The sequence below is a fragment of the Prunus avium genome, chromosome 5 (genome assembly GCF_965620075.1).
Source record: "Prunus avium chromosome 5, drPruAviu1.hap1.1, whole genome shotgun sequence".
Taxonomy (NCBI): Eukaryota; Viridiplantae; Streptophyta; class Magnoliopsida; order Rosales; family Rosaceae; genus Prunus; species Prunus avium.
This window is the reverse complement of record NC_142288.1, coordinates 14,398,544-14,426,180: the sequence shown is the minus strand read 5'-3', so window position 1 is coordinate 14,426,180 and position 27,637 is coordinate 14,398,544. Positions and strand designations below refer to the sequence as shown.

The 27,637-nt window shown below is 37.5% G+C and overlaps 4 protein-coding genes across 5 annotated transcripts; all 4 read left to right on the top strand.

Moving 5' to 3' along the window:
* Positions 1 to 1,081: 1,081 nt before the first annotated feature.
* Positions 1,082 to 4,685, top strand: LOC110758080 (cinnamoyl-CoA reductase 1-like). Its single transcript, XM_021959872.2, has 6 exons — positions 1,082 to 1,344; positions 1,874 to 2,043; positions 2,351 to 2,536; positions 3,314 to 3,476; positions 3,706 to 3,895; positions 4,054 to 4,685. The coding sequence occupies exons 1-6, from the start codon at positions 1,227 to 1,229 to the stop codon at positions 4,184 to 4,186; spliced, it is 960 nt and encodes a 319-aa protein (XP_021815564.1). The 5' UTR covers positions 1,082 to 1,226; the 3' UTR covers positions 4,187 to 4,685.
* Positions 4,686 to 4,853: 168 nt separating this feature from the next.
* On the top strand, positions 4,854 to 8,448 carry LOC110758081 (cinnamoyl-CoA reductase 1-like). 2 transcript variants are annotated; one of them, XM_021959874.2, is made up of 6 exons: positions 4,854 to 5,186; positions 5,713 to 5,882; positions 6,191 to 6,376; positions 7,267 to 7,429; positions 7,659 to 7,880; positions 8,001 to 8,140. In XM_021959874.2, exons 1-5 carry the CDS (start codon positions 5,069 to 5,071, stop codon positions 7,841 to 7,843), a joined length of 822 nt encoding a protein of 273 aa, XP_021815566.1. In that variant the 5' UTR covers positions 4,854 to 5,068; the 3' UTR covers positions 7,844 to 7,880; positions 8,001 to 8,140. The 2 variants fall into 2 exon arrangements, with proteins under 2 accessions (XP_021815566.1, XP_021815565.1); XM_021959873.2 differs by having other exon boundaries at positions 4,860 to 5,186; positions 7,659 to 7,839; positions 8,001 to 8,448.
* Positions 8,449 to 8,899: 451 nt separating this feature from the next.
* Positions 8,900 to 10,535, top strand: LOC110758034 (cinnamoyl-CoA reductase 1-like). The gene is made up of 6 exons (XM_021959817.2): positions 8,900 to 9,096; positions 9,195 to 9,367; positions 9,503 to 9,685; positions 9,769 to 9,931; positions 10,031 to 10,223; positions 10,327 to 10,535. The coding sequence occupies exons 1-6, from the start codon at positions 8,979 to 8,981 to the stop codon at positions 10,460 to 10,462; spliced, it is 966 nt and encodes a 321-aa protein (XP_021815509.2). The 5' UTR covers positions 8,900 to 8,978; the 3' UTR covers positions 10,463 to 10,535.
* A 128-nt stretch (positions 10,536 to 10,663) lies between these two features.
* Positions 10,664 to 13,837, top strand: LOC110758089 (uncharacterized). The gene is made up of 4 exons (XM_088253109.1): positions 10,664 to 11,349; positions 11,475 to 11,808; positions 13,109 to 13,270; positions 13,639 to 13,837. Exons 1-2 carry the CDS (start codon positions 11,262 to 11,264, stop codon positions 11,780 to 11,782), a joined length of 396 nt encoding a protein of 131 aa, XP_088109235.1. The 5' UTR covers positions 10,664 to 11,261; the 3' UTR covers positions 11,783 to 11,808; positions 13,109 to 13,270; positions 13,639 to 13,837.
* The last annotated feature ends 13,800 nt before the right edge of the window (positions 13,838 to 27,637 follow it).

Genomic DNA, 27,637 nt, shown 5'->3' with positions numbered 1-27,637 from the left:
CCAATACTTTCCAATGTTGCAAAAGATGTATTTGCTGTCCAAGCATCAATTGTGGCTTCAGAATGTTCTTTTAGCACGGGAAAGAGAGTTGTAGATCCCTTTAGGAGTTCATTAACTCCAAAAACCGTGGAGGCATTGATTTGTTGTAGTGATTGGTTAATGGCGGAGGAGTTTAGCTACTACAAAGAACCCACATTGGAGGAGTTAGATTTCTACCAAGCTTTGGAAAAAGTGGAAAAAAGTTTTCTTTCTTTTCTACATTAATTATAATTTGTAGTTTCTTTGTGTTATTAATGCATATGTTTACTAACTGTTTTTCTTTCTTTGTGCAGAGGTGCAAATCTGATTTGAATATGAAACAACTCATGGAATTGTATGTGTATATGTAATGGAAATTTATTAGTTTTTATTTGGATTTTCTTTTGAACTTTGCAAATATGCAAATTATGATTGAGATTACTCTCACAATTTGCTATGGACTGTAATAATAATTTCTGTATTTGGAGATGTGTGGTGGATGATGATTTGCTATGGTTTTAAGGTTTTTTTAAAGTATTTGAATGATGAAAACTTCAGATATGCAGATTTGTCAAAACTGGAAAAACTATACAAGAACTGTCAAAACTTGAATTGTTGAAATCTGACCAAAAAAACAGAATGGACTTGGAAAACTTAGAAAAAAAAAAGCCTTCAATTGTTGCCTTTGTTGGGCCTCGGCAAATACCCGAACCGAACCAACCCGGCCCGATCAATTCGGGTTTCGACTTAAGTCGAAAATGGGCCTAAAAAAGAGGTCCACGATTTAGCATTTGGGCCTGCCGATAAGACCCGATTCGGCGTGCGGTTTGGGCCCATAACCGACCCAACTCGACCCGTGCACAGCCCTATAAAAAACAAAGTAGACCTGCCGAAATTTCAAAGGAAAATTTTCAATTCGAAAAATTGACTAACATCAAAGATTCTGATCAAATTTTGGTCCAGCGTCAACTTTTTTAAACCATACCATTTTGGGATGACCAGAGAAAAGAAAAAAAAAATTAATACGAAAAAAAAGAGAAAGAATCAAATGACGTGTAATCTTAGGAAGCTCTTGATATGTGACGTGTAGTCTTAGTCTGGCTCCAGCCCTCGAGAACAAGCCAGACCGACTCAGGGTCAGTTAAGATTGACAGAGAGAGAGAGTGAGAGAGAGAGAAACAGGGAACACAGAGAGTTGTTTGAATAAAATGGCGCTTGAGAAGGGAAGGTACTGTGTAACAGGGGCTGGCGGGTTCGTTGCGTCGTGGGTCGTTAAGCTTCTGCTTTCCAAGGATTGCACTGTCCACGGCACCGTTAGAGACCCCAGTAATTATATACAAACTCCACTAACGTTCCTTTCTTGCTCTTTCTTTCTTTCTTTCTTGCTGGCTTTAGCTAAGAAATTATGTTCAAGTTTATTGTTTACTGTATAATTATGTGATTGTTACTCAAGTCTCTACTGTTCCATCATCATATAATAAATCTGTTAAGCTAGATCTCGTTTATGCAGATTAAATATTAGGAAATTTGGGCTGCCATCTTTGTTCAACCCAACTTTGTGCTTCAAAGCTGATGCCTTTGCATTTTGTGTCATCTCATATCAATAAATTGGTGTTCTTTTCATTATCTGATGCTTACTTAAACAAAAACAAAGTGGTGATTTTGTTATCAGTTTCAAGTTCCAATGGGTTGGCTGCATTTTTCTTTTCATTATCTGATGCTTACATAAGCTTAATAATGCAAACATCAATAAATTTCTTGATTCAGCAAGCATTGTTTTCCACTAGCTAGCAAAGAATGTTGGAAATTGCTCTACTAATGTGGAATTAGTGACATTACTGTATTGTGCATGCAGGCAATGACAAGTACGCCCACTTGAAAAAACTTGACAAGGCATCTGAGAACCTTAAACTATTCAAAGCCGACTTATTGGACTATGAATCCCTTCGTGCAGGGATTCTAGGATGCGGCGGAGTGTTTCATGTTGCTAGTCCAGTCCCCTCCACCACTGTGCCAAATCCTGAGGCAATAATCTCTCTAATTCGTCCCCTTCATACTCGATCTCACTTGCAATAGATTAATTACTACACTCGGTTTCTATGGTTGCTAAGTTAAATCATTTAGTGAGTCTCATATAAGTGGTTCTAAGTTATTTCATTGATTAGGGCACTGGAAAGGTGCCAAACTATTTATAACCATTGCTATTTCATTGCCATTGCTCACTTGTATAGTATACGTTCATACTTCATACTCAAATAATTTGAATGTGCTAAGATATGCTTACCAAATTAATGCTTATATTCTCCTGCATCTTGTTGTACTATTTTTCCAGGTAGAAGTTATTGAACCTGCCGTGAAGGGAACACTTAATGTACTTAAAGCATGCCTTGAAGCAAAAGTCAAACGAGTTGTTTTTGTGTCCTCTGTTTCTGCTGTGATCATGAATCCTAGGTGGTCTGAAGGTCAATTGTTGGATGAAACTTGTTGGTCGGATAAGGAATACTGCAGAAAAACTGAGGTATTCAATTAATGTATGTATTTAGGGAATTTTTATTAGCACTCCAAAATCGTCATCCTACACTCGAAATCTGTGATCTTTTTCATTAGGGACGAGTGCATGATGACTACCTAGGAGTCCCACTCATGGTCTTGGTGATCAACGCGACTTGCTGTAGAACCAACAAATAGGGACACATATACACAACTTTCCTTTAGGGTCATGCTAGGATTTGTTGATTCTTCACCAAGGATTCCAAGAGCAAATGCCAATAAAATAGGAATAAAAGAAAGGAAACTCTATTCTTTAGTCAATAATAATGAAGGACTGTTTTCGATAGACTATAAGTGTCTAGAGTTCTCATCTGTGGAGCTAGAAATCCTAAAGCAATATCATTAATCCCCACTAAAACAGGAAATTAAAAATAAAGGAATTTACCAAAAACAGGAGGTTTTGAGATTGACCACCAAAATTCTAAAACTACATATGTTTTAGAATCATGCTTTTTATTAGGCCTACGAGATGCAATGCTGTTGAAAAATTATCTTGAGCAATTCTGCAACTTTAGCTCATAGTTTCATCCAGTACCTTTTCACTATCATAGAAATTTGGAATGAAGCAAATCCATTTGTGTGATCTTATCATCTAGCTATGCAGACTCTTAAAGTTATTCTAGTGTGATTATATCATTTTCTTATGTGTTACCAGTTTAACATTTATGAGGCATTGTCTGTGCACTCTAATGCAAGTGATTTGCATTTGTATGTTGACTGTCTAGTTCTTTGTTTAATTTTCCAGAATTGGTATAGTCTTTCAAAAACTTTAGCAGAATGGGAGGCTCTGGAGTTTGCAAGAAGAAATGGGCTTGACTTGGTAACTATTTGTCCTACACTTATTTTGGGGCCAATTCTGCAGTCCACTGTAAATGCAAGTACCCTGGTCCTCATCAAGCTTTTGAAAGGTACTTACTTTTGACACAACCACATGGCGCATAACTAATTCTATTGCTTTAGAATCTACAAATGTACAGATAGGTAGTTCGAGTAGTAAACGCATCCTTCAGTAATTGTCTAGGCTAGTTTATATGTATTTGGCTCCATTTCAGTTTTTATGAAACAGAATCCAGGTTTATCCCCCATTCGTTATCTTTGGTATCTTTATTAACCGGGTTTAGCAATGTATCCATGCAGAAGGGTATGAGTCATTGGAAAACAAGGTCCGAATGATAGTTGATGTGCGGGATGTAGCTCAAGCAGTCCTTCTAGCGTATGAGAAGCCCGAGGCTGAAGGAAGATACATATGCACAGCCCGCCATATCAAGGCAAGAGATCTCGTGGAGGAGCTGAGGAGCATTTATCCTGGCTACAATTATCCTAAGAAGTAAAGTTTCCCTTTGATTTTTGAGGGACTTTTCAAATTCTAAATGTTACTTTCTTGATCATCATGGTCATGCAATCCAAAAGTAGAACTGACTGTGATTCTTGTTGTTATGATTTTGTTTTAAAACTAATTTGTTATGCACATGTATGTTTTGGCAGCTTTATTGAAGTAGAAGAACAGCAGCGGTTGAGCTATGAGAAACTGCAGAGGCTGGGTTGGAGTGTCCGGCCATTGAAGGAGACGCTCATTGACTCTGTTGAAAGCTACAAAAAGGCTGGAATCTTAGATTGAAAAGATACTACATGCTCTGAACCCATCTTACAAAGAGGAAAGTTTGGCTTGCTGCAATTAGCTTGGAGTCCACCCTATTATATATGTTACGTTTCTGTCTTGCTTCCTCTTCCCTTTAATACACAAGCCTTTGGACCGTGGAGAAGGCTTTATCTTTTCTCCCACGTTCTCCCCTTAATTACCTGACATTGACAACAGGTTGGGCAGACCAAAGGCTAGACATTAATGGCTGCATGTTCAGCCACCCTATATAGAACCATAGAGTAGGTACTCCCTGAAACAAGTCAACAATTGTCCTTAAATGCTCTCTTAGTTTTCCAGCAGCTTGCCACCCTTCATTTATTGTATCTTTATGTGAGCCAACTTTTCCAACACCATCTTCTTCTCATCTTCCATATGAATTCTTGTTTATGAATTGTCCAAGATATTTAGAACCTTGGTTTTTATGTAAAATTTGAAAGTATGTTGTTCTTGATAATGTAGGATTTTTTTTTTTTTTGGAGAACTCTTTATAATGTAGTTAAAGATGTAGAAGTATTTAACAAGTTAAATACAATTTGGGAGATATCATAAGAAACAAAGTAGACCTGCCGAAATTTCAAAGGAAAATTTTCAATTCGAAAAATTGACTACGATAAAAGATTCTGATCAAATTTTGGTCCAGTGTCAACTTTTTTAAACCATACCATTTTGGGATGACCAGAGAAAAGAAAAAAAAACTAATACGAAAAAAAGAGAAAGAAACAAATGACGTGTAATCTTAGGAAGCCCTTGATATCTGCGTGTAATGTCTGGCTCCAAGCCCGCGAGAAGAAGCCAGACCGACTCAGGGTCAATTAAGAGAGAGAGAGAGAGGGAACAGAGAGAGTTGTTTGAATAAAAATGACGGTTGAGAAGGGAAGGTACTGTGTAACAGGGGCTGGCGGGTTCGTTGCGTCGTGGGTCGTTAAGCTTCTGCTTTCCCAGGATTGCACTGTCCACGGCACCGTTAGAGACCCCAGTAATTATATACAAATTCCACTAACGTTCCTTCCCTGCTCTTTCTTTCTTTCTTTCTTGCTTTAGCTAAGAAATTATGTTCAAGTTTATTGTTTACTGTATAATTATGTGATTGTTACTCAAGTCTCTACTGTTCCATCATCATATAATAAATCTGTTAAGCTAGATCTCGTTTATGCAGATTAAATATTAGGCAAATTTGGGCTGCCATCTTTGGTCAACCCAACTTTGTGCTTAAAAGCTGATGCCTTTGCATTTTGTGTCATCTCATATCAATAAATTGGTGTTCTTTTCATTATCTGATGCTTACTTAAACAAAAACAAAATGGTGATTTTGTTATCAGTTTCAAGTTCCAATGGGTTGGCTGCATTTTTCTTTTCATTATCTGATGCTTACATAAGCTTAATAATGCAAACATCAATAAATTTCTTGATTCAGCAAGCATTGTTCTCCACTAGCTAGTAAAGAATGTTGGAAATTGCTCTACTAATGTGGAATTAGTGACATTACTGTATTGTGCATGCAGGCAATGACAAGTACGCCCACTTGAAAAAACTTGACAAGGCATCTGAGAACCTTAAACTATTCAAAGCCGACTTGTTGGACTATGAGTCCCTTTGTGCAGCGATTCTAGGATGCGACGGAGTGTTTCATGTTGCTAGTCCAGTCCCCTCCACCACTGTGCCAAATCCTGAGGCAATAATCTCTCCAATTCATCCCCTTCATGCTCGATCTCACTTGCAATAGATTAATTACTACACTCAGTTTCTATGGTTGCTAAGTTAAATCATTTAGTGAGTCTCATATAAGTGGTTCTAAGTTATGTCATTGATTAGGGCACTGAAGGGGTGCCAAACTATTTACAACCATTTCTATCTTCATTGCCGTTGCTCACTTGTATAGTATACGTTCATGCTTCATACTCAAATAATTTGAATGTGCTAAGATATGCATACCAAATTAATGCTTATATTCTCCTGCATCTTGTTGTACTATTTTTCCAGGTAGAAGTTGTTGAACCTGCCGTGAAGGGAACACTTAATGTACTTAAAGCATGCCTTGAAGCAAAAGTCAAACGGGTTGTTTTTGTGTCCTCTGTTGTTGCTGTGATCATGAATCCTAGGTGGTCTGAAGGTCAATTGTTGGATGAAACTTGTTGGTCGGATAAGGAATACTGCAGAAAAACTGAGGTATTCAATTAATGTATGTATTTAGGGAATTTTTATTAGCATTCCAAAATCGTCATCCTACACTCGAAAATCTGTGATCTTTTTCATTAGGGACGAGTGCATGATGACTACCTAGGAGTCCCATAGCAGCTCCCTATAATTGTATAATGAACTCATGGTCTTGGTGATCAACGCGACTTGCAGTAGAACCAACAAACAGGGACACATATACACAACTTTCCTCTAGGGTCATGCTAGGATTTGTTGATTCTTCACCAAGGATTCCAAGAGCAAATGCCAATAAAATAGGAATAAAAGAAAGGAAACTCTATTCTTTAGTCAATAATAATGAAGGACTGTTGTCGATAGACTATAAGTGTCTTGAGTTCTCATCTGTAGAGTTAGAAATCCTAAAGCAATATCATTAATCCCCACTAAAACAGGAAAATAAAAATAAAGGAATTTACCAAAAAAACAGGAGGTTTTGAGAATGACCACCAAAATTCTAAAACTGCATATGTTTTAGAATCATGACAAACTATTGTTTAAATTGAAATCCAAATTTGGACTAAAATTTATTAGAAAAACACAACTTCATAAAATGGTCAAATCATGCTTTTTATTAGGCCTATGAGATGCAATGCTGTTGAAAAATTATCTTGAGCAGTTCTGCAACTTTAGCTCATAGTCTCATCCAGAACCTTTTCACTATCGTAGAAATTTAGAATGAAGCAAATCCATTGGTGTGATCTTGTCGTCTAGCTATGCAAACTCTTAAAGTTATTCTAGTGTGATTATATCACTTTCTTATGTGTTACCAGTTTAACAATTATGAAGCATTGTCTGTGCACTCTAATGCAAGTGATTTGCATTTGTATGTTGACTGTCTAGTTCTTTGTTTAATTTTCCAGAATTGGTATAGTCTTTCAAAAACTTTAGCAGAATGGGAGGCTCTGGAGTTTGCAAGAAGAAATGGGCTTGACTTGGTAACTATTTGTCCTACACTTATTTTGGGGCCAATTCTGCAGTCCACTGTAAATACAAGTACCTTGGTCCTCATCGAGCTTTTGAAAGGTACTTACTTTTGACATAACCACATGGAGCATAACTAATTCTATTGCTTTAGAATCTACAAATGTATAGATAGGTAGTTGGTGTAGTAAACGCATCCTTCAGTAATTGTCTAGGCTAGTGTATATGTATTTGGCTCCATTTCAGTTTTTATGAAACAGAATCCAGGTTTATCCCCCGTTCATTATCTCTGGTGTCTATATTAACTGAGTTTAGCAATGTATCCATGCAGAAGGGTTGGAAAACAAGGTCCGAATGATAGTTGATGTGCGGGATGTAGCTCAAGCAGTCCTTCTGGCGTATGAGAAGCCTGAGGCTGAAGGAAGATACATGTGCACCGCCCACTATATCAAGTCAAGAGATCTCGTTGAGGAGCTGAGGAGCATTTATCCTGACTACAATTATCCTAAGAAGTAAAGTTTCCCTTTGATTCTTGAGGGACTTTTCAAATTCTGTATGTTACTTTCTTGATCATCATGGTCATGCAATCCAAAAGTAGAACTGACTGACTGTGATTTCTGTTGTTACGATTTTCTTTTAAACTAATTTGTTATGCACATGTATGTTTTGGCAGCTTTATTGAAGTAGAAGAACAGCAGCGGTTGAGTAATGAGAAACTGCAGAGGCTGGGTTGGAGTGTCCGGCCATTGAAGGAGACGCTCATTGACTCTGTTGAAAGCTACAAAAAGGCTGGAATCTTAGATTGAAAAGATACTACATGCCCTGAACCCATCTTACAAAGAGGAAAGTTTGGCTTGTTGCAATTAGCTTGGAGTCCACCCTATTATATATGTTACGTTTCTGTCTTTAGCTAATGATAGTTATTCTTATACTTCATATCTTTTATGTTATCTTTTCTATTTGTTGGGAGAGTATAGTGCTTTGGCTTTAGCCTTTATGTTGCTATTCTTTGACTTGTTCGAGTTTTAGTTACCAATTAGATAAGGTGTTTATGTTGCTATTCTTATTTAGTGAAATTTGTTGTTGATTAGGTTTCAATAATGAATGATGATACGGCACAATTATTTGGACTCTTTCAATTAGAATCTTCTAATAATGGATGACAAAGAAAGCTCAGCTAGCTTCAACCGCATACCGAGTCCTATGGTTTTGTGGATTAATTAAGAATAGGGACAATAAAATTCTCTCGGCAAAAACGAAAAACAAAAAACAAAAAATAAACAAAAAATTAATATTCTGTCGTCAGATTTATTTATATTCTCATATTGTAAATTCATATTATTTCCAGTGCTAATTTTGTCTATATTTGTATGGTGTACATTCTTGCATGAATATTTATAAAATTAATTTAAAAAACCAGTGTGCGAAGTAAACAAGGCAACAAAGTCGCGATGCACTCTTGGGCCCTGTGTCATAAAAATAAAAAACAAAGTCGCAATGCGAGAAATGCATTAACTAAGGTCGTTGAAATTCAGACAAAAAAAAGAGCATAACTAATTATATATAGATAGGCATAGACAGGTAGATAGAATGAAGGGAAACAACAAGTCATAGCAGCAGCTAATAATACATAGACATACATAGATTATAGATGGCGGGTGAGAAAGAAAAAGTATGCGTGACTGGGGCTGGAGGATTTGCAGCCTCTTGGGTCGTTAACCTTCTTCTTTCAAAGGACTATGTTGTTCATGGAACAGTCAGACAGCCAGGCCAGTCTCTCTCTTCTCTTCTCTTCTCTTCTCTTAGTGGGTTTATATATATATATATATATATATATAATTTATAAAAGATGAGTATTGATGTGCAGGGGACAGCAAGTATGCTCACTTGAACAAGCTTGAGAAAGCATCAGAGAACTTGAAACTGTTCAAGGCAGATTTGTTGGACTACGACTCTCTGGGTGCGGCTGTTGAAGGATGCACTGGAGTCTTCCATGTTGCCAGTCCTGTACCAGCTGCTCATAGTGTTGCAGATCCTGAGGCAAGACTATTATATTTAATTAATTAATTAATTTTCTTAAAATATAAATCCATTGTCATATGTATTTAGACCTCAAAATACAGGTTATGCTGTTTATATTTACTATGATAATTCAATCTGTCCTGCTCCTTGCAGGAGTTTCTTGAACCAGCTGTAACGGGAACGCTTAATGTACTTAAGGCTTGCGTCGAAGCCAAAGTGAAGAGAGTTGTTGTTGTGTCCTCCATAGCTGCTATTGTTATGAACCCTGACTGGCCTAAGGGTCAAGTCAAGGACGAAACCTGTTGGTCTGTTCCTGAATATATTAAAACGACCAAGGTAATTGTCCATTTTGACTTACATTTGGTGGATGAAGAACTTTACTTTTATGCTGAAGCCAGACCATTAATTTTGTGTTCCAGAAATGGTACTATCTTTCAAAAACAGAAGCAGAAAGACAGGCTTTGGAGTTTGGAAAAAGAAATGAACTTGAGGTTGTAACTGTTTGTCCTTCTGTCATTTTGGGGCCAATTTTGCAATCCAATTTGAATTCCAGTAGCCTTCTGCTAGTTGGGACTGTAAAAGGTATCTCTATCTACTTAGCTCTATATCATATCATATCATACTTGTTTGTTTCAAATTTATATAAATAAACAAGCTTAGTCTGATACTGTGAGTCTGCAGGTGGGGTTGAGTCATTGGGATACAATTACTGGACGTTCGTGGATGTTCGTGATTTGGCTGAAGCACAGCTTCTTGCATACAACAAGTCTGAGGCCGGAGAGAGATATTTATGCACATCGCACGCTATCGGTACAGAGGAGGTGGTGGAGAAGTACTTGAGGCCTGCATATCCTAACTACAGCTATCCCAAGATGTAAGTTTTTCTAACCCTCCAATATTTTTCTTCACCTCTCAGTTTGTGCGCCTTAACCATCCATGTTGATGTTTACTGAGATGCCTTGCCTTTGTATTGCCAGTCTTACCCACACAGAGGAAGAAAAAGAGTACCTCAGTTCGGAAAAATTGCAGAGGTTGGGTTGGACTTTCCGGCCTGTGGAGGAAACTCTCATTGATTCCATTGAAAGCTACCGGAAGGCTGGAATTGTTGACTAGAAAAAATTCACATGTTTATTGTATCTTCCCTATCATCATATGCACAATGAAGATAATAATTTCGCTATGATCATCATCAGCATTCTTAGCAAGCTCTGCTCTCATTTTGAATTGCACACACGCGTGATGTCTCAGAAATATATAATATCATAAAAGATTTCATATAACACTAGCACTCTTTTAAATCCTTCTATAGTCAAATTAAATCTCAAATCAAATAGACTAAATGCGTATAAAGCCTCGTGTTAGGATTCCAATGGTTTCCAGTAAGACCTATTACTTTAGGAAACACATCTCAATGTATGTAGCAATCTTACCTAGTTGACATATATAGTAGTGTTATTTGAAAGTAAACCATAAAAAAAAAAAAAACTAAAAAGATTCAAAATTGAAAGGGTAGTTTTTGTGTCCATTTAAACTCGAAAGTATGGGCCCATACACCACATCATAAATAAAATAGAAATTTAGTGAAATACCCATTCCTAGACATAAAACTATAAATATACCCTATACCATTCATTATATATAAACACACCCAAAATAAACCCAAAAATCAACAATTGTATATTTTTTAATTTAATTAATAAGATCAAAAACCTTTATTACCCTTTTTAGCATTAAATTAGTTTTGGATCTCGTTTAGAATCTATAGAATGCAGAGAACATTAAAATTAAACAAAACCACTCCCTGAGGTCTGAAGCCTCAAGCCCCTCTCCTCCTTCAAACCCACATCTCTCCTCTGTTCTCTCCCTTCTTCCCTCTCTTTGCCTTCAAAGTAAACCAAACAGTCTCAGAGCCATGGACCAACACAAGACTGACGACAATCTCCGTTACGTCGGTGGCCTCACACGTGTTCTCGTCGTTGATGCCTCCATTTCTTTTGCAAGTTTGTTCCATCTGCTTCAATTCGTTATTTCCCTTTTGAGTTTTGCTTAATTAACTTGAATTTCGACTTGATTTCAGTTTCTTCGTTGAATTTCGTGCTAATTTCTATTTTTTCGATATGAACAGAGCTAATGGTTAAGCTCGCTGAGTTCTGTGGCTACTCTGTAGATTTGAGGTGTCAATTTCCGGATGAAGGTGTTCAGAACGCCGACGCTGATGGTGATTGCAAGAAGAAAGAAGATGAAGACGATTTCTCTTTCGCATGCTCCAACCCCGACGGATCGCCGATTTCCACCGACAATATATTCCAAAATGGCCAGATCCGTCTTGTGTTCTCGATTTTCAACCCGGATATCTTGTTTGCAGATGCGACGACGATTTTTCCAGAGCCAGAGGGGTTGCCGCTTCCTCTTCCTCTCTGCGGCCGCCATTGAAGAAGCTCATCAGTGACGCCTCTGATGTACGTATTTTCACCGTTTATTCTTATGTTGATTGCTCATTTCAATATTTTCTAGTGTTTATTGTATGAATTGTTGTGTTTTCTGTTTGTGTTTGGCTTGTGAACATTTTAAATTCAACTACTTAGTTTGTATGGCTTAGGTTAGAGATTTGAACACGTTAACTTTTATGTTGTAGTTTATGATCGTTTCAACAACTTATTTTAAACATTAGCTTATTTGACCAAGCAATCTATTTTAATGAGTTATGTAAGCATGACATGACAAGTTTCTAGTGAGTTTGTTTCTTCACTTCAAGTGCGTATTAATTTGTGTGGAAGGAAGGTTTCAATTTTTCATGTTGAAGAATGACATGACAGAGATCAAAAAATTGGTAATGAGGTTGAGGACCTACCTATTGAAAAACATGCATTGCCTATTTGATTTGATTTTTCTCTTTTTCTCTATCTCCTATTTGATTTGATTTTTCTCTTTTTCTCTATCTCTGGTTTAAATGTGGAAAATGGATTTTTTTTTTAAAAACAATTTGTAGGTGTTCTTTGAATTTTAGTTTGCTATCTGGTGTTGGTTGATTTTGAATTGGTCATATGTGTTGGCAGAAAATTCATGCATTGTTGTCTCTCATCTGTAGTTGTTGTTCAGTTTAATCCATGTAGGAGCTTGTACCCAAGTGCGTGAGGCTGGCTCACTTGTTTCATGTTTGATGTAGTAGCACTAGTCATTTTGATTTGGCTGTAAGATTTAGCTATAAGGAATTGCTTTCTGCGTTATGAAACCAAACCAATTTCTCATTTGAAGCAATAAGTTTCTAGAATCTGTTATACACATGAACTTATTTGATGACTGCAAAGACCTATATTAATTTCTTGGATGATCAAATTTACTATTTTCGGTATGAAATGCTTGCTAAATATGCATCTCTAACCCGAGTGTAGCACAATGCGCTGCGACTTAACCCATAGAGCTTACTATTGAATGAAAAACAAGATATCCTCTTTTTATTTTCCTCTATTGATCTACTATATGGAGTTTCTTTGCTTTTTCTGCCCTGTAGATTTCTTAGTTCAATTTAGAAAATCTATGTTTTTCTCTTATTGGTTCAGCATATATCTATTGAAATTTTGACTCGGGGAGTGAATGGTTTCATATTATCCCTGTAGTTTGTAGTGAAATAGCAGACTATTCAAATTCTATATACTATTTCAGCTTATCAATTATGCGCTTTGGGCTTATGATTGTTATCTGTGTTGTTCCAATTATTCTATTATGCTTAATTATTTTGTTCTTATTTCTTGTTGTCAGATTTGGTGAACATCCTTGGTACCATTGAAAGGTCTGGCACCAAGGAATTTATGGAAGCCTTGGCTGCTGGTGCTTCTCTTGTTGCAGATAAGGTCATTGTTACCACCAAGCACAATGATGATGAGCAGTATGTGTGGGAGCCACTCCGATTCAATATTTATGGTATGTGGAGTAATGAAGGATCAATTAATTATGCAAATGAAATGATGTAGTTGATTTTGAGTGGTATGGAGTTGTAAACTTTTATCGTACCTATTATACAAATGAAATGATATAGTTGTTAACTTCCAGTAAGTGGTATGAACAGTTGTGATACTGTTCATACCCTGCAACTGAGTTGATTTCTATGACATAGTATTAACAGTGTACTTCTATGAGATAGTATTAACAGATTTTTAGTAACAAAGCATGCTCTATATTTTGCTCTATATATAGCTATGCACTTGAAGTTTATGATATGTAGAATGTGATTTTTACTAGGAATATAGTTCTACGACATAGTATTAACAGTGTACTTTTTTTTCTTGTAGAGGTTTTTCCTTTTGCCTTTGCAATTGTATTTGGTGAAACTGTAGACAATTGGAGGTGGTTTCTGCAAAGGATATCGGATGTCTTGCTAGGCTTTTTTGGGTTTTTTGTATGAAATAGTATTAACAATGTTTTTTGTATCAAATGGTATTAACAATGTTTTTCGTATGAAATGGTATTAACAATGTTTTTTGTATGAAATGGTACTAATAATGGTTTTTTTGTATGAAATGGTATTAACAATGTTTTTATTTGTATGGAATGGTATTAACAATGTTTTTTTTGAATGAAATGGTACTAACAATGTTTTTCTATGAAATGGTATTAACAATGTACTTCTATAGCATGGTATTAACAAAGCACTTCTATAGCATGGTATTAACAATGCACTTTTATGACATGGTATTAACAATGTACTTTTATGACATGGTATTAACAATGCACTTCTATGACATGGTTTGTGGAGGTTTGATGGAGAATGAAGGGCCGTGGGGACAAACCCTTGGTTTTCTGATTTTTTAATTTTTTATTATTTTAAGTTTGGGTTTTTTCAAAAAAATTTGATATGGGCTCATTGGGCTTGTTTTGGGTTTTTTTAGGAATTTTGTTTTGGGCTTGTTTTAAGTTAATCAATGGCAGAGATGTAATTTATAGGAACTTCAATACTAATTTCATATGTAGTAAATGGTTTTTGGGTGTGTTTCTAAAGTGCATTCCATGTAGGGTTTTTTTTTTTATAATTTCAGCCCCTATTTTGGGTATATTACTAAAGCTCCCTAAATAAAAATAATCATGAATTGAAAGAGACGCTCATTGACTCTGTTCAAAGCTACAAGGTCAAGGAGGCTGGACTCTTAAATTGAAAAGACAGCACAGCGTGCTTTACCTAAATACATGCTCTGAATTCTCCACCCACTTATTCTCTTTCTCCACCCACTTTATATTCAAAAATTTTAAAGATAAATTTACCCCTTTGTAAATTGACTTCTCTATCCCTTAGCTAATTATTGACACTTGGACGCTCACTTAACTCTAAGTTAACACAGTTAAGTCAAAAATAATAAAAGTAAAAATAAAAACAAAAAATTAGAAGAAAAAAACAAGCCCAACAAACAACCACCAGACCACCCACCCAACACCACGAACTGACCTCCCCTCCTCACCTCACCACCAGCCACATATTCAACATTCTTCAAAACTTCAAAACCACGCAATCCCAATTCCACATATTCAACATTCTTCAAAACCACACAATCCCTATTTCATAAATTCAATATTTTAGAAAATCTCGAAAACCAAATTCCAAAAAGATAACAATAAAAAGATACCAAGTGTTGGCAGAGCATAAAAATAAAAAGATAACAATCAAGAGTTGTCAACTGGTTATTGTTGAGGCCCAAAAAAGTCACGAGAAGCCCAAAGACATTTAAAGCCCAAAATAACATAAAATGTTGGTCATGCGTTAATCCAAGTTGTATTTTGTGTATTAATTAATTAAATAAATAATAGTGTCCATGCCATGCGAAGCCAATAATACATTTTTCATATGTCAATCATCTATCAAGCTCACATGAACCCAAGTCATGTGGTTTACGGGGCTTGCACGAGGGATTGTGGTGTGGAAGGTTACGGAGGTCCACAAGGCCCATGAAAGCTCTTGGATAATGGAGACTTTGATGCTCTAGCTACTTGGGAGCACCAAAGTCCAAGCCCATTACTTAGAGTTCTCCAATTTGAGATATTTTTCTAGCACTTCCTTTTACCCATAGGAAATAGTCGTTTTCCAAATGCCTAGCTTTACCCATTGGAAACAAGCCTTTTTCAGCACTTCCTATTACCCACTGGAAACAAGCCATTTCCAGCGCTTCCTTTTACCCATAGGAAATAATCAGTTTATGGTACCTAGCTTCGCCTGTTGGAAAATAGCATGCCCTAGCGCTCCCTTTTACCCATTGGAAATAGGCTGGTTCCAGCAACTCTCTTTGCCTATTGGAAATAAAGGAAAACCCTCACCCTCTATAAATTGGGAGTCATTTGTTGGGCAAAATCAGTCTCTCTTGGTGGCTGCAAGCTTCTCAGCAACCATGAGAACTCATCTTCCTTCCTCCTTTCAGCTGCTGCAAGCGTTCTAGCGGCCATCCCAACCATCAACCTTCATCCTTTGGCTGCTGGGATGCATCGACCAACACCTCTTGGTTGCTCAAGCACCCCAGCAACCATCAAACCACGTTCCTTCCTTCCAAGCTATAAACACCATAACCTTCAAACCTCAAGCTTTTCCTCCCATTATCCTTCTCTTGAAACTCTTAAATTCATAAAGCCTCACCAAGCATTACTCCAAGTTTTCCCTTACTTCCAAGCTATAAACATCATACCCACAAACAACAAATTATCAACACCCAAACTCAAGCATATCCAACACCAAGCCAAGCACATGCATTCTCATTTGCTAAACTTGTGGATCTTTAGCTCCCACACTCCAAGCTCTCATGCCAAGCTCATATAATTTCATATCAACATCAGTAAGTCATCTTTAACTCTTCATCAAGCTGCCGAAAACATTAGCAAGTCATCTTCAACTCTTCGTCAAGCTGCCGAAAACGTCAGCACCAAATACGCAGTCACTGGAAGAAGAACAAAGTACTCCCCTGGGACATGCTTCTCCCTCGGGATGCTTTGGGCCTAGTCCTCGCTAACTCAGAAAAAGGGGCAACGAAGGCTTGATCTACCACTCTATGGTGGTCCGAGAATCAACAAGCCCGAATGAGCCTTCCGACGGAAAAAGACCCCAACAGTTATCTTGACAGGAAGGTAAGTTGTTTCAAGCTTGAGGTTTTCAAGTGTTAAAGACATTGAGTCTGTTTGAGAGAGTTGTGTGTGTTGATTGTGTTGACGTGAGTCTCCTAATTAATCAAGGAAATTTATTTCTTTGATTAATTAATGGATTTACTTTCCTATTTAATATAAGGCTTTTTATCACAAATGGTCCTTCACGTTTACGAAATTATCACGAATGATCCTTAAGGTTTTTTTGTGACACTAATAGTCCTTAACGTTTGGGCTTTTTATCACAAATGATCCCTGCTGTTATAAATTCAATTAAGTGTGACGTGGCAGATAAGTGGAGTCCACATGTCCAATCACATTGTAACATGTGGATAAAAAATAATTAAATAATTTTTTTAATGAAAATTCCTTTTTTTTTCTGCAACTTTTCATCCCCCTTCCTTACTCCATCTCTCTCCCCCTCTGCCTTTGCTCTCCATCTCTTCTCCCTCTGTCCTCATCTGAAAAATCCACCACATCATTAGTATCCTCCAAGGCACCTTGTTGGGCTAGTGCAAGATTAAGCCCCCTGCAAGGTCTTGTAATTCTTCTCTAGCAAATTGATGACACTTTTCTGCCTAAAAATTGAGCCAAGCGTTTTGTTCTTCCTATTGAAACAGATCCGTAAAAAGCCATCCCACTCATTTTGGTTCACTTCAAAAGGTAGTTTCCAGGGTTCAATTCGAACGACAGAGGAATCTACCTTAGGCCAAGGGCGAAAGTTGTTCCTTCCAACTTTGAGTGGGTGGGAGACCCGAGACAAGAGTTGCGTGTTGACGGTAAGACAACAGTAGAGCTTTTCACCAGAAAAAATGGGGATGAAAAGTTGCAGAAAAAAAAAAATGGAATTTTGATTTTTTTTTTAAAAATTATTTAATTATTTTTTATCCACATGTCACAATGTGATTGGACATGTGGGCTCCACATATCTGCCACGTCACACTTAACAGAATTTATAACGGCAGGGACCATTTGCGATAAAAATCCCAAACGTTAAGGACTATTAGTGTCACAAAAAAACCTCAAGGACCATTCGTGATAATTTCGTAAACGTGAAGGACCATTTGTGATAAAAAGCCTTAATATAATTGATAAATCATTGTATAATTAGGAGATATTTTCCTAATTCTTTACTGTATCTAATTCCTTGTAAAGCACTCATGTAAACTCTTATATATACCTCTTTATGGAGAAGAATAAAGTTAACCTAATACATTCAAACCATATTCATATTTTAGCATGGTATCAGAGCAATCGATCATCAGTTGTCTTTAAATCTCATATCAAATTTCTTCACACCCAAACCCTAAATCAAATTCCTCATATTTACAGCTTCAGATTTAGATCTTCATACCCAAATCCTCATATCCTCTTATCACAAAACCCTAAACACATACTTTTCTCTTATTCTTAAATCCTTCCGCTGCCATGGATATTGTCTCATCTTCCAAAGCCACCGACTCCACTCTACCATCCTCCCAAATTGTTACTATTCATAGTGACAACACTCCATTTCCTTCCAACATCATCTTGACAGAGACTAATTATGCTTTATGGCCTCAAGTCATGGAGATGCGAATTGCTGCCCGCGAAAAATTGGGGTACCTAACCGGCGACGCCCTGCAACCTTCTAAGCTCTCCTCCACCTACAGCAAATGGTGTACGGAGAACTTTCGAGTTAAAGGGTGGCTCATCGACTCCATGTCTCCTGACCTGATGAGTCGTTTCATCCGTTTAAGTACCGCCAAAGAAATCTGGGATGCTGTGAAGAAAACCTACTTTGATGGTAGGGATGAAACTTTCCTTTTTGATCTCAACAAACGGGCGTTCACCATTAAACAGAATGATGCACCTGTCCACAAATACTACAGTCAGCTACAGATCATCTTTCGGGAGATTGATCACCGCACTCTAAATCACATGCACTGCGACGCCGACGTGACTGAACGTTAGACAGAACTAGATCATCTTCGTGTTCACCTTTTTCTTGCCGGGCTCGACCCTCAATTTGATCAAGTCCAGAGGGAAATCCTGCGCAAAGATCCCAAACTAGACTTTAACCAAACCTTTGCATATGTACGTCGCAAAGCTCAACAACGACTGACCATGCCCAGTACTCCAGAAACTGCGGTCATGGCCACTCAACGTCCACAGGGCCCTCCGCCCTCTACCAGTGGCACTTCTCATACTCAAGTCACAATCTCTCGTCTGGAGGACAAATGCACTCACTGTGGTGGAAGCAAACATACTCGTGTTGGCTGTTACGAATTGATTGGGTACCCGGATTGGTGGGACCACTCCAAAGCTCCCTGCAAGAATAGGAGCAAATCACTCAACACATCTTCCGCCTCAAATCCTATAAGTCCTGCTATTCCAACTGCACCGTCCCGCCTCTGCCACTGTAGCCACAACAGGTACCCAAGGTTATGTTTTGCATAGTTCTTCAAAGAAACACACATGGGTCATTGACACTGGAGCCACTAATCACATGACATTTATCCTAGACAAATTACCTCTCATACACCGTCTTCTCAATCGGTGGTGTCTAATGCTAATGATACCTCCTCTCCAGTAATTGGGGAGGGTTCCCTCTCTCTCTCTGACTCCCTCACTTTGGATTCTGTGTTGATTGTTTCATCCTTACATCATAATCTCTTGTATGTTGCCCAAATTACTACGGTTTTGAATTGCACTGTAACCTTTTGGCTTACTCATTGTGTTTTTCAGGACATTCTCAGTAGCAAGACGATTGGTTGTGGTACTAGGAGGGGCAAACTCTACTATATGGACTTGGCATCTGACAGTGAAGCTAGCCGCAGTCAAGCTTACAAAATTGGGGGTGCGAGTGTTGAGAAGCAAACTTCAAAAGTATGGTTATGGCATCGCCGTCTTGGACATGTTTCGTTTGGATATTTACATAAGCTATTTCCTTCCTTATTTTCCAATTTAGATAATTCCAGTTTTAAGTGTGACATTTGTGAACTGGCCAAGAGCCATCGTGTTCCTTTTCCCTTAAGTTCAAATAAAAGTTTGGTTCCCTTTTCTCTTGTTTATTTTGATGCTTAGGGCCCTGCTAAAATTACCACTCCAGGGGGAGCTAGATGGTTTGTTACATTTATTGATGATTGCACACACATGACCTGGGTTTCCCTTCTCAAAACAAAAGGGGAAGTTAGTTCCAAGTTTCAATAGTTCTATCAAATGGTGGAGACACAATTTCATACTAGAATTCAGGTTCTTCGTTCCGACAATGGCAGAGAATTTCTCAACCATGATCTTAATCAGTTCTTTCAAGATCATGGCATCATCTATCAACGCTCATGCTCTTACACTCCCCACCAGAATGGTGTGGCTGAACGAAAGAATATAGACTTATTGGAAGTAGTTTATGCCTCTCTTTTTTGTGCCAATATGCCTAGGCCCTTTTGGGGGGACGTCGTCCTCTCTGCTGCATACATTATCAATCGGATTCCCTCCAGTATCCTAAATTTCCAAACCCCCCTTCAAACACTCCACCACCATATCCAAATACCTCATACCCAAAATCTGGAACCTCGGATTTTTGGTTGTGTGGTCTTTGTCCACTTACATGATTACTAACACAGCAAATTGTATCCCTACGCCGAAAAGTGTGTTTTCATTGGTTATGCACATCATCAAAAAGGGTACCGCTGTTATCATCCTCATAGTCAGAAAGTCTATACTTCTATGGATGTTGTGTTCCGGAAACACTACATATATTTTTCAGCCGTACAGGAGGAGGATCGCGATGCCAACACTTCTCAAATTTCAGAACTTTTTCCTTCAGAATCGTCACAGACTGAAAACGACCGGTCGCAGGATGCAAGAGATCGGTCGCAAGAGAATCTGCCTGAAAGCGACCGGTCGAAGGTTAAAAGCGACCGGTCGCTCCCCGGAAATCCGTCTACGCCTGATCTGCTTCAAAACGACCGATCACTAGAGGACCGCAACCAGTCGTCTCCCTGCTCTCAAACTCAGGAGGAGAAAATTGAGGAGTTTTTGCCCGCTCCAGAGAATTCTTCAGCTCCAGTACCACACCAATCACCTAGGACGTTATTCAGGTAACATCTTTTCCTGAACCTGATAACATTAATTAAATATCCCATGATGATTTTGTTTGTACCATATCTGACCCTCCACTCGTACAACGACACGTGGATCTCATAAACTCGCCCAAGCACCCAAGGCCTCGGACAATCGGCATATGCTACTGATGATATTGTCTCAAAGCAGCAAAAGATCATTACAAGCCGGACACAACCTACAATCGGTATCCCCTACCGATTCTGCAGAATCAACCTCGAAGCACCCGCCTGAAATATCTAAGGACTCGTGTCAACCTCATAGGGCCCTCCCACGAGTCCCACATCGAAAATGAGCACTAAGAGCATACTAAATGCCCTCTATAAATATGCCCCTCCCACTACAATACAGGGGTAAGACTTTTCAACTTGACTTTTATACTTCTATATGGTCAACAACAAGAGCTCTTAAAACAACAAACTTACTTCAGCATCGGAGGGTCTTAGGCTGGTTCCACACCGGTTCCATAGACCTTACGAGTCTCGACTTCTTTCTATTCAGGATCAGCATCCAAGGACAGGAAGAATCGGCATCCAATATTCAATCGATCTCTCGATCGTCCATCCCATTTGTAAGTTGCACTCATCTCTATCTATTCAAGATTTAGCGCCAACAGATTTAATTTCAGAAGTCACAGAGCTTGCATATCAGATTCCAAAACGGAAGAACCGTGAAAAATCTCCAGTTCACTACGAAGCAAATCTTAATGCAAAAGGGAAATATCCCAGCAACAATTATGTATCCATTAGTAGATTATCAGAGACACGGGTACACTTTGTGAAGCAGTTGGCCGACATACCTATTCCCAACAGTGTAACTGAAGCACTAGAAGACCCAAAATGAAAAGAAGCCATGAATGAACAAATGCGAGCTCTCCAGAAGAATGGCACATGGGAACTCATGCCATTACCTCATAGAAAGAATACAGTGGGATGCAGGTGGATTTATATTGTGAAATGCAAAGTAGATAGATCCATTGAAAGATATAAATCTAGATTGGTGGTGAAGGGGTACACACAAAGATATAGGATAGACTACCAAGAGACCTTTGCCCTAATAACCAAGATTAAAACTATCAAAGTCCTTCTGTCTCTAGCAGTAAATCTCGATTGGCCATTACATCAGTTTGATGTAAAAAATGCATTCTTACATGAAGACTTGAAAGAAGAAGTATATATGGACTTACCACCATGATGTAACTTAGCTCGTGACACGGAGAATCAAGTTTGCAAGCTCATAAAGTCATTGTATGGGTTAAAGTAATCCCCCAGGGCATGATTTGGCAGATTCACTAAATCCATGAAGAATTTTGGATATATACAGAGTAATGCAGATCACACTTTGTTCTTGAAGCGTGATGGAAGAAGACTTACTACATTGATTGTTTATGTGAATGACATAATCGTAACTGGAAATGACATAGGAGAGCAACTGAAACTGCAGAAGTATTTGTCTTAGGAATTTGAGATGAAGGATTTAGGTGATCTGAAATACTTTCTAGGAATTGAAGTAGCCAGGTCCACAACTGGTATATTTCTGTCTCAAAGGAAGTATATATTAGATCTGCTCACTGAAACAGGAATGCTTGGATGCAAACCTGCTGATACACCCATCGAGATGAATCATAAGTTATGTGAATACATGGATCAAGAACCAACCAATAAGGAACAATACCAATGCCTTGTTGGAAGGTTGATATATTTAGCCCACACAAAACCAGATATTGCATATGTTGTGAGTGTGGTTAGTCAATTTATGCATTCACCTAGTGTGTCCCATAGGAATGCAGTTGATCGGATCTTAAGATACTTAAAGTCAGCACCTGGGAAAGGATTAATGTTCTCAAAAAATAGAGATCTCAAAGTTGTTGGATATACAGATGCTAATTGGGCTGGCTCCGTTACTGACAGACGCTCTACTTCAAGTTACTTCACTTTTGTGGGAGGTAACCTAGCCACTTGGCGGAGTAAGAAACAAAATGTGGTTTCTCAGTCTAATGCTGAAGCAGAGTATCGAAGAATGGCTCATGGAGTTTGTGAATTACTATGGATCAGAAGATTATTGACATAATTGGGTTTCAAGCTAGAAAAGCCAATGGAGTTATATTGTGATAACAAGTCAACCATCGATATTGCCCATAATCCAGTTCAACATGATCGAACTAAACATGTTGAGATGGATAGACATTTTATCAAAGAAAAAATTGAGAAGAAGATCATCCGCCTACCATTCGTAAGATCAGAAGATCAATTGGCAGATATCTTAACCGAAGCTGTTTGTTGAAGAGTATTTCATGACTCACTTACCAAGTTGGGCATTGGTGACGTATATGCACCAACTTGAGGAGGAGTGTTGACGTGAGTCTCCTAATTAATCAAGGATATTTATTTCCTTGATTAATTAAGGGATTTACTTCCCTATTTTATATAATTGATAAATCATTGTATAATTAGGAGATACTTTCCTAATTTTTTACTGTATCTAATTCCTTGTAAAGCACTCATGTAAACTCTTATATATACCTCCTTATGGAGAAGAATAAAATTAACCTAATACATTCAAACCATATTCATATTTTAGCAGATTGTTGATCACTTATCCTTCTATTTATAGATAAAATGAGGTGGGTTGAGTGTTGGGACCAACAACCAATGAGAAGTACCTACTTACCATTGATTTTGGTGAGTGGGTTGCTAAAAATGCAAGCAAAACCAGAAAAGTTGCCCTGGTGTTGTTTCCTAGGTGAAGCTCCATAGGCAATTCAAAATATCTTCCAAGACAAACTTTGTTTCACTCCATTAGCAAGCTTATTTTATCATTCATTTTTTAATAAGCCTAGATCTTCAAGCTAACTCATGCACCTGCATTGACTTAACAAAAGTTGGCCACTAGGTCATTTAACTTCTTTTCCAAACCTGTTTTGATATGTGACAACCCGAGTAGGCTATATTTATCCAAAAGCTACTAAATTTGGATATATTTTTCTACACACACCTAGAAACAATTGTCATGAAGAACTCGTATCCATTTTGAGGAATGGAAAATACGATTTGGCATGACTGCAAGTGACTGGTTGTCACAGACATTGCCTTCGACCAGACTTCAGTGTCTAATTCCGTGAGCATTCAATACTTGTCTAAATGCCACCCCATTTGGACACAAGATACTAGACACATAGACGAACAAATTTTACTGTTGTAGTCATCTGGTATTTGCTTCTCTGAGGATTCAATACTTATCCAAAAAAGGCCAATGTTGGATATGTTATAGGAACCATCTAGATAAACAACTTTCATGAAGCAAGCCAATTCATTTGAGTTCTGTAAATTTCTCATTTTGGCTCATCGGGCTGGTACTGTAGCTCAATCGGGCTGGAAAATATGCTTCAGTATTTTATGTCTTGAAGACTCAATACTTATCGAAATTCTGCGAATTTTGGATATGTTGTAGTAGACATCCAAATGAACAAATTTCATGAAGGGGAGGCTAGCATTAAAAGAGATTTTCTTGCCCAAACAACGAGGACTTGCCACTGCTGGTGTAAACATTTGCTGCATCTGTCATGAATACTTTGCTTGGACATTGAAGTTGTTCATTTGGGCATTTTGGACAAGATGACTTAGTCATGAACAAACAAAATTTAGCCATATATTGGCCATATTGTATGAGCCATAATTCTTCATTCATTCAGAGCCTTTCACAGTCCTTGTATTCCATTGAAACTGCACTTATACAAGGTTTATTAGATAGGCTTTAGTCATGCTCCTAATCGATACAAGCTTTCTGTGATTGGAAGACCACATAAAGTGATTTAAGATAAGATAATGTCCTATTCTGAACCCATCTTACAAAGAGGAAAGTTTGGCTAGTTGCAATTAGCTTGGTGGAGTCCACCCATTTATGTCTTTAGCTAATGACTGTTATTATACTTCATCTTTTATGTAATCTTTTCTGTTTGTTATCTTTTTTGATAGTTACTATTGACTTGTTCGAGTTGGCATAATCCATTGAGAGATTTGTCTATGGGATGTGATAAGTGTATTATTTCCTATATTTTTATACCTCGTTTATTTGGTTTTTGTAGGGAAAGTAAATTAAAAAGAGCATTATTACCTTACTTTCCTTATTTTCAGCTAGTCTGCACTCTTGGAAGGATTTTGATTGAAAATCGACTTTTCGAATAAATTTTAGCGCAAGGCCAATTGGAGAAGAAAGCTAAGACATTGAAGATCATTGTATCAAAGTTTCATAATTTTCTACTAAGCCAAATGCTCCAGACTTGCAAGTCAAGACAGCCTAAGTTGAAATCCCGTCAGAACTGCACTGCTGTGGAAGATTGAAGATTTGAAGACCTTTCCGATTTTTCCTAGTGGCGTGTAATATATGCTTGGAAAGCTTAGAGATAAAGCTATGTTTCTCATATTTTTCCAGAATTTTCTAGGAAGTGGAACGACCCCAAAACGTGCATGTAAGTTGGCTGACGTGTTTCCAAGTCAAAGAAGGATTCTTTCCTAGTTGGTTTCCTTAATTGTTTGGGATTTTGTTTTGCTTTAGGAGAGTTTTTCCAGACCTTTTAAGAGTAGGGTTTAATTGTTTTACACTATATAAGATCACCCTAAGCTCCCTCTACGAGGATCTCTTCATATCATCATCTTCCCATATACAACTTTCATACACCAATAAATATATCAGAGCGAGAGCCAAGAGTTTGCTGTCCCAGTGCTTTTGGAGCTTACGAAGGTGTTGCTGTGGAGAATCTAGAGATCAAATCCATCTGCCAAATCAGTTTTATGACAACAATTCTCTTGTTTATCTTTTCTTTTGTCATGAACTAATTTTCCTTGCTAGGGCTACGATGTAGCCTAACCATGAATACTTAATTTTTATAGTTCTATTAATTTCTTATTACTATTCCATGTTGAGTATTTGTTACTGTTCTTAATGCTTTGAATATCTGGCCAATATTTAATTGATTTGATGATCCAAGCAGAGACCGAGAGGAGATATTTGGTGTTTGATTCTCGTAATAAATACCATGTCTTGAATGAGTGCCCGAGAGGGACTAACATGACTCATGCATTTTTCTTGCAGGTTCTCATAAAACTTAATGGGTTCTTGATTTTCTAAATCTGTTGCTCGAGAGAGAATGGGTTGTTAATTAAGAATACTTTTGGTTGAGACCGAGAGGGGATATCGAATGAATTAGGAGAAACCAACTGTCAACATGGGTAGTAATTAGGGTTAATTGGCTATAAGAATTACGTGGAATTGGTTATGGTGAAATCGGATGCTCTAGTGTCTCATCATCTTGATTTTCTATCATTAATTAAATTGCTATTTTTCATAATTGTTTTAGTTTACTTAAATCAATCAATCTTCTTAATCAACTGTTCAAATAAACTTTTGAATTAATCATAATTGGTAATTCTAATTAATAGGAAATTACAGTCTTCGTGGGAATGACACTCTACTTATTTCTATATTACTTGTGCGAATTGTGCGCTTGCAATAATTTCACAACAGGATGGGTGTTAATTACCACTACTACAAAAATTGAAATAGACGACGGTAATCAACTGTCGTGTATTCGGTTTTTCAACCGTCGTGAAATCGAGCGACATCTTTTGATGCATAAAACCACGACGGTAAATCCTCGTCGTCTATTATTTGTAAAGACGACGCTTTTACTCAAAACCGTCGTCTATTATATGTAAATAGACGACGCTTTTACTCAACACCGTCGTCTATTATGAAGTAAAGACGACCCTTTTTATATAAAAACCGTCGTCTATTATATGTAAAGACGACGGTTTTTTATATAAAAAGGGTCGTCTATTATGAAGTAAAGACGACCCTTTTTATATGAAAATGGTCGTCTATTATGAAGTAAAGACGACCCTTTTCATATAAAAAGGGACGTCTATTATATATAAAGACGACGGTGTTTTTATAAAAAGGATCGTCTATTATTAAGTAAAGAACTATGTTTTATTATATCCAAAGACGTCGGTTTTGTTAAAAAGCCATCATCTATTAAATGTGAAGACAACGATTTCTTGAAATATTGTCGTCTATTAACTCTAAGACAACGATTTTTTAGTAAAACCGTCGTTGATTGTATATAAAAAGACGTTATGGTGTTAAAAGAGGTCATGTACAGATGACGGTTTTTCCAATAAAATCGTTTTATTATCTTTAGTTTTTTGAAGAGTCAATAGTTATTACATAGTCAACCAATCTTTATTCTATTACATACATACTTCCTACCTATAATTAGAAATAACGGAGCTCACAAATTCTACTAATTTGATTTTAACTTCATCAATTTGTTCTTGGGTTGACTTAGCTCTGCCTTCTTGCACATTTTCCAAGTTGTTGGTGTCGGAAAAGGAAAGACCTGCACGAAAGAGACCCCAATACTCTTAAACATAAACTTGTTTAGCAGTAACCTTAGCAAAAAGATCTATGCAGCTCTAGAATGACAGCAGAACACAATTGACATAATTGGCAAAGTACCTGTTCTTGTGGTGGCACCATAACCTGTTCTTGTGGTGGCACCATAACAAATGAAAAATCAGAGATTCAGAAAATTAACAATGAAATTCCAAAATAATTAAAGTAAACAACAAAAACAAAAAGTATTTTGGACCTGATGATGTTGTCGGTCCAAAAACAAACGGATCTAGTGAGGGATGGGTATGTTTTGCCTCATCTTCTTCGTCAGCTTCTTCTTGATTACGAAGGCCTTGTGGGACGGCTGTGCATATTTATAAAAAAACCCAAATGAGAAACTCACTTAAATCCCACGAAATTAGCACAATACATGAACAAACATATATATATATATATATATATATATATATATATATATATATATAGACCGATTTCCATAAGTCTTTCTAGATCGAGTCGTTGAGTTTGATGAGCGAGTTGAGTGCCTGAGAGCGAGATCTTCTTTGAAGAAAGTGAAGGTCGAGATCTTTCAAATCAAACCTTTCAACCAGCTTTGATTCTCAAATACAGAACCTCCCTCTACATCTTATGGATCTGCGAAGACCTCAATCTCTCAAC